This window comes from Hemitrygon akajei, chromosome 3, assembly GCF_048418815.1.
Source record: "Hemitrygon akajei chromosome 3, sHemAka1.3, whole genome shotgun sequence".
NCBI lineage: Eukaryota > Metazoa > Chordata > Chondrichthyes > Myliobatiformes > Dasyatidae > Hemitrygon > Hemitrygon akajei.
The window spans coordinates 19,416,645-19,424,203 of NC_133126.1; the positions used below are offsets into that span (position 1 = coordinate 19,416,645).

The 7,559-nt window shown below is 39.5% G+C and overlaps 1 protein-coding gene across 1 annotated transcript in view; it reads left to right on the top strand.

Moving 5' to 3' along the window:
- fam161b (FAM161 centrosomal protein B) overlaps positions 1-6,332 on the top strand; it is a 43,047-nt gene extending 36,715 nt beyond the window's left edge. Inside the window, exons 9-10 of the mRNA XM_073039276.1 lie at positions 1,285-1,439; positions 3,707-6,332. Coding sequence (XP_072895377.1) covers positions 1,285-1,439; positions 3,707-3,914 — 363 coding nt within the window. The 3' untranslated portion in view covers positions 3,915-6,332. The remainder of the gene's footprint in view (positions 1-1,284; positions 1,440-3,706) is intronic.
- Positions 6,333-7,559: the final 1,227 nt, after the last annotated feature.

Here is a 7,559-nt window from a genome sequence, read left to right on the forward strand (position 1 = left end):
GGATGTGGAGGCTTTGAAAACAATGTATAAGAGTTTTACCAGGATGCTGTCTGGATCACAGGGCACTGAGCCATAAGGGAGTAGGACAAACTTGGGTTGCTTCTTCTGGGGCACTAGCAGCTGAGGGGTGACCTGATATGAGAGATGTAGTTAGGATAGATGGTCAAAAACTTTTACCCAGGGTAGAAATACTGAATATTGAAATACATACCTTTAAGCTGAGGACAGAATTTAGGAGTGGGGATATTATGTTGGAGTAGGAACATTTTGTTGGTTATATAATTGGTGAGACCACATTTGAAGTATTCTGTACAGTTTTGATTACTCTAGGAACACATCCAGCTGGAGAGAGTGCAGAAGAGATTTAGAAGGATGCTGGCTGGACTAGAGGGTCAATAGTTGTAGGAAGAGGTTGACCATGCTGGATCTTTACTCCCTTGAGCACAGGAGAATGAGCAGTGACCTCAAAGAATTTTTTTAAATCATGAGGGATATGGATAATGTGGATGGTCATAGTCTTTATTCCAGGGTCTGAGGGTCTTAGAGAGAACAAATACAAGAGGGGAGAGATTTACGATATCTGGGTGTAACTTCTTTACACAGGGTAGTAAGTACCTGGGGAATGAGCTGCCAGAGGAAATGATTGAGACGGGTACGATTGTAACATTTAAGAAGCATTTCATAGGTACATGAAGAAGGGGTCTTGCAAGGTTATGGGCCAAACATAGGCAAGTGAAACTACAAGGGAGGATGTCTGGTTAGCTTGGACAAAATGGGCCCAAGGGCCTGTATCCATGCTGTATTCTGAGGTGAGTGGGGGCCAGGTTTAAAGGAGATTTTTGTTACAGAGAGCAGTGAATGTCTAGCACACGTAGCTGGGGGTAATGTTGGAAGCAGATGTTATAGAGGTATTTAAGAGGCTTTTAGATAGGCACATGAATGCACAGGGAATGGAAGGATCTGGATCATGTGCCAGATAGAAGAGATTTAGTTTAATGTGGCATTGTATTCAATACATACATGATAGGCTGAAAGATCTGCTCTTGTTCAATGTCTGTGTCAGTAGCGACGGCTTCACGCTGAGCAACGCAGGAACACATTATCAAAGGTTCATACTGGGGAGTCTTGTCTGAGATGACTTCCACCCATCGCCAGAGAAAAACATTGATCAACAAGAGGAACAGAGACTGATTAAGCAGAGGATTAAAAAAAATTTAAATTCCTTTACTGTATGTGTGTACAATTAACTTTTACTTCACATGAAACCATTCTCCTTTTTGCCAGAAAAATGCCACTTTTGAGGCCGAGAAACGATACCGTGAAGCACTACGGCAAGCTGGGGTGGATGAAGAATTTGTCTGGGACAAAGGAGGAAATGCAGAGGATATTCCACTCTCAATACCGGATATTGAAGAAAGCAGTCATGACAGTGCAGACAGGTAGTCCGTTCGTGGCATCAAAAGGGGGCACTTGGGTCATTCCTGAGTAATGGAAGGGATGACTTAATCCAGTTACAATACAGTATACCCCTTATGTTATGGAGGGTTTGCATTGCGATAAAAACAGCTGTCTGTAAGGAGTTTGTATGTTCTCCCTGTGACTGTGTAAGTTTCCTCCGGGTGCTCCAGTTTCCTCCCACATTCCAAAGACATAAAAGTTAGTGGGATAATTGGTCAATTGGGCAACGTAGGCTCATTATACCAGCATGGCTTGTTACCGCGCTGTATCTCTAAAATGAAATATCTACAATTTTCCAAAACATGAATCCTTGATAAATTTATTTCTTTTGCATTTTCCATGAGTGAATTTTTAATTTGGTAATGAGATGTGAATTCCATAATTTTCATTACCTTATTGGTCGGCATCCATCTGTCTCAAAGAACAATGGATGATAATCATCATCACAGATCTGGGCAGAAGGGATGGAGATCCTGAGCTGCCTTATCGTCAAGATCCCCCTCTTGGCCTCACCAGTGTAGTCCAAAGGAAAATTTGTGAAGCAATATGTTTGGCAACAGCTTGGCTGCAGGGGCTGCCAGAAGGATGTTCAGTGACGTCCAACCCCCTTAGGGGCTCCACTCTGGATTTGCTGTCTGGGTTTACTCCTCGTAGCCTTCGTCTCTCACAAGGCTGCTCACAGGACAGTGGGGCTATTACCCATAGCTGGAGATCTGGTTTACGAGCACCAGGGCGTATCCACACACTGGTGGGCCTGTGTGCTACATGTGCAGGGGCCAGACCTCCTTCCCTTCCTCTGTAGTTCAGCCTGAGTCCAAAAGGAGCTCAGCTTTCGTGCACTGCCAGTGTGGAGGCACTACATGAGGCTTGCTGTTGGGGAGGCTGTGTACTGCAGGGAGAGACTTGCCCATTCCGCTATCCTCTTCACAAAACTACTAGCCAGCAGTGGAAGCTGAAAGCGAGAGCGACAAGCACTACCCACTGCATCACAACCACCATTTTACCTCAGTAAACCTTCAGCTAAAAGAGAAAATTATAAACAGTGTGGTGTTTATAAGCCATTAATACGTGGAAATAGTGATTCACGAATGGGAATCTGCAGTCCAAGCAGGAATGCCAATTTGAGGTCAGACTCAGATTTTATCATCACCAGCATGTAATGTGAAATTTGGTAACTTAGCGGCAGCAGTTTAATGCAATACATAATCTAGCAGAGAAAAAACAGTAATATAAAAAAATAAGTCAATTACATATATCGAATAGATTAAAAAACATAAAAAAACAGAAATACTGAATATTTTTTTAAAAAGTGAGCTAGTATCCAAAGGTTCAATGTCCATTAGGAATCGATGGCGGAGAGGAAGAAACTGTTCCTGAATCATTGAGTGTGTGCCTTCAGACTTCTGTACCTCCTACCTGATGGTAACAGTGAGAAAAGGGCATGCCCTGGGTGCTGGAGGTCCTTAACAATGGACTGCCTTTCTGAGACACCGCTCCCTGAAGATGTCCTGGGTACTTTGTAGGCTAGTACCCAAGATGGAGCTGACTAGATTTACAACCCTCTACAGCTTCTTTGGGTCCTGTGCAGTAGCCCCTCCATACCAGATAGTGATGCAGCCTGTCAGAATGTTCTCCACAGTACAACTATAGAAGTTTTTGAGTGTATTTGTTGACATGCTAAATCTCTTCAAACTCCTAATATAGCCACTGTCTTGCCTTCTTTATAACTACATCGATATGTTTGGACCTGGTTAGATCCTCAGAGATCTTGACACCCAGGAACTTGAAGCTGCTCACTCTCTCCACTTCTGATCCCTCTGAGGATTTGTATGTGTTCCTTCATCTTACCCTCCAGTTTTATTTAGGAAAATCTAATTTTTTATGTCCTGAGTTCCAAACTGTGAAAAAACATGAGATGCTGGGAATCCATAGTAACACACACACAATGCTGGAGGAACTCAGCACATCAGACAGCATGTACAGAGAGGAATAATAAGTTATTGTTTTAAGCCAAGACCCTTCATCACTCCAGACCTGCTGAGCTCCTCCAGTATTTTGTGCATGCCAAACTGTGAAAATACTTGGACTGATAGATTTTCCACAACTCTGGGATCTCCCATCTTAAGACAAGTTAGCATCGTGAATACAATTAGTCTAACATTGAAATACTTTTGGCAAGGATTTCTTAATTATTATGAAGGTCCAATCAAGAACTATGGCAACCAATTTCTGTTCTATTCTTCTGCAGAGAAAAGAACAACTGTTACAGGTCAAGTGAATCTTTGGAAAATTTTAAATCCTTGGATGAAGAAAAGAACTTTAAGATCAGGAATGAAGATGAAGAGAATGAAGAGCAGGATGAGGATGGTGAGCAAGAAACTAGTTCTAATACTGATCAGGAGAATGATCTTGATTCTCAATTAAAGGAGAATTCAGCCAGCGAACAGGATGAGTAATTCTGTACCTTAAATAGTGGTGTCCTGGCACTGTTAAGGAAATATTTTTATCCATGTTGTAAGGGAGTATTCTGGAATTAAGTGAATTTAGCAGTTATTTATTTATTTTAGCAAGAATCAGTCTTCAGTTCTTATTGTACATTGCAAGTAGTAAATTGGTGAAAATAACACTTCCCCACAAACTAAGGCTACATCCACACTACGCTGGATAAATCCATAACCAAAGCTTTTTCTCTTAGTTTTTACCCTCCATCCACACTAAAACGGCATTTTCATCCCCCGAAACCGGAGCTTTTCAGAAACGCTTTCCAGGATGGGTATTTTTGAAAACGATGCTCGGGCAGATCAGTGTGGACGGGGTAACTGGAGACTTTTGAAAATGCTGTCAGACAGCAGCGCGCTATTTCATTGTTTTCTTGAACGCAACCTAACAATTTCAGAACAGACGGCAACGAGACTGAAGCCAGAAGAGTTAAAAATGTACTCACCAAATACTTTGACCCATAACTTACTGAATAAATAAGTATACTGTACTCATTTTGCCGTTTTCTGTCCTTGTTCCTATGAAGGTGGTTTACCTATTTATGCAAGTACTTCTCTGACAATATATGTGTAACAGCCGAATGTAATATTGTATGGAAATACAAGATAACACTGATACAGACATGCTTTATACATTTAACAAGGTGTTTTATTAATGCAACAGTTAGTCAGTTTTTCAATGTTCGTCGTCAGCCGGGTCATACAGTCCGTGAATTCCCTGTCGTTTGCCTCCATCCGCTCCAGTATTTGTTTTTTTTTTAAAGTTTTAAGTTCTCCTGCGCGAGAGCCAACAGTTGTTCGTTGTTAAGTTTTTCTAGTCTGTAACTACACAAACGTGCACTTGTACAGCGAGATTCGACACCAAACGTTGCTTATTTTCAGTAGATGTGTCCTGCGCATGCGCAGCAGGAGGAGATTCACCGAAATCTCCGTGTCAATGTGGACGGAGATATTTTCAAAAATGCATAGTGTGGGCGCCTACCATTTTTACATGAAACCAGCATTTTCAAAATTATCCAGTCTAGTGTGGATGTAGCCTAAGAGATTGCATATGCATCAACTAAACATTAAGACAGTGGGGTTGTGCTAATTGCCCTGCATCTAATATGGGTATAAGGAATTTACACCATTTAAGGAAGCTTGCAATAAGTTTGTCCCAGCAAAGCTATTTCAACATTCAGAAATGTCTCCCATCATAGATATATAATTCAAAAGAAGCATTATCAACCCAAAATATTGAAGTAAACAACATCTTTGTAAGTATTGAAACTGAAATGAATCATCTATTGATCTTGAGGGTATAAAAATGTGATATACTTTGAATTTGTGGGACTCCACCACGAGTGTCTTCACAAGAATACCTGCTTGTTGTGATGAATAAGATCACCAGCTTCAGTGTCTCTCCATCCAGTGACTGCAATCACATTCACAACATGTAACTTGATTTTGCATTAAACCAGTACATTTTTTTCAGCTTGTGCACTTTGACATAGATGGGTTAACCAAAACAGTCAGCCAATATGCCAGAGAACCATGTCACTTTAAAAACTAGCCACAAACACCTCAACTTAATAAACTTGAGTTACACATAATACAATGTTTCTCAAGGTGTAATATCCTCAAAACTGTGTGCTATTTATACATTTAAGTTTTTATTTTAATGCATGCAGGAGGGCAGTGGGCAGGATGACAAGGACGTCATTTTACTCAAAGTACCAATGCCCAAAGAAAAAATAAATTTAGACCATTCAGATCACCATGCTGGTTCTTTAAAATTATCCAATTAGTTCCACTCTATACCTCTATGCAATTATGTAATCTTGAAATAATAATTATTACACATTTTCTATTTACAAAAGGGATCTAATAATCACAAACTTTCAGACCAAAACTCATGCATAACTGTAAAATAAATTGAATGTTATGCAAAACATTATTTCCTTATCCCAGCTATAGGATTATCCCACAGTCTACTCTCTTTCAATAGCTCTATACTTGCTTCCATTAAGTGTGCTATAGAAGCAGAACACACTTCTATCTCTTGCAAATTTTCAAGATTTAGTTCCAACTAAAATAAATTACTTCTGCTCTGATGTGTTAGAAACTTATAACCAAGAAATATTTAACAGGAAATAATATTTCTTGGATTACTGTCATCTAATAACAATTAGTGCATTTTTAATTTCTTAACTGTGTACATTCAAGACTTTATTGAACACTTTGTTCCTTTCTAAAATTAAATTATAAGTAAATCATTATTATGGAAGCAGTAGAAATATGGAGCTTACTGATGCATTATTATTGCTGTTTCTCTCTAGTGAAATTAAGATATACAAACCAAATTGAGGAAATAAAGCTTGAGTTGTAAATACTGTTTATGTTGTTTAAATTATTTATTACTTTTACCCATGCACTATATGATTACGGCCACTTAAGAACACCACTGTTTATAATTTCCATTAGGCTCTGTCCTGTTATCAAACACCAATATTTATGCTCATCTTTGACATTTTACAATGTCCAATTCATTCAGCAAATGGGTTAAATTAAATAATTTTCCTGCCAATAATCTGGCTGTTAAACATGGCACTTGTTTTATTTCCAAATTTCTCCTTTTTAAAAAAAATGAAATTCACCCTTACTAGTGAGGAAATCTAGTTATCTCAGGGTAACACACAAAATTGTAGAGGAGCTCAGAACAGGTGAAGGAATTCAGCCCAAAACATCAATCTTTATTCCTCTCCATCGATGCTGTCTGATCTGCTGAGCTCCTCCAGCATTGTGTTTTACTCTGGATTGCCAGCATTTGCAGAATCTCTTGTGTTTATAGTTAACTAAGAGGTTTCCTCATAGAAGAGATCAGGTAATCTACTAACGTAAAGGATCTAAATCACGACTATTGGTATCAAAAAGCTTATTTCCATATTACTACTGCATAATTCTTTCTCCTGATGTTTTGTCTTTCAGATATGGCAGTATAGTAAAGTTATAGGATTAGTCTCTGCAGTGGAGACAGTCAATCCACATGGAAATGCAAATCCCACTATGGCAGTAGGGAAATTTAAATACAAATAATTAGTTACAACTAGAATAACATTTGTTTTAGAGACACTAAACATAATGACCGGATTGTCATAAAATCCCATCTGATTCATTGATGTTTTAAAAGAAAGAAATCTGTAGTTCTTACCCAACCTGGTCTATAGTGCATCTTCAGGCCGTTCTGTGGAGGCTTTACAGCCTCCACAGTTCGAGAAAAGAAAGGCCTTCTCTGTGGCGCCTAAACCCCACAAATGGATAAATAAAAAGGTGCCACCTGACCTGCTACATCAAGCAATTTGTTTCTTTAACTTGCTCCAACAAGGTTTGCAGGAACTTTATTTGCCACATCAAAACGTACAGTGATATGCATTGTTTGTGTCAACAACCAACACAGTGAGGATTGTGTGTGCTAGGGTCAGCCATGCTGCTGGCTGCAACACTGCACACCCATAACTCACTAAACCTAACCATAGGTCTTTGGAATGTGGGAGGAAACCAGAGCACCCAGAGGAAACCTACAGGGTCACAGGAGAACGTACTAAGTTCTTCTATACAGCAGTG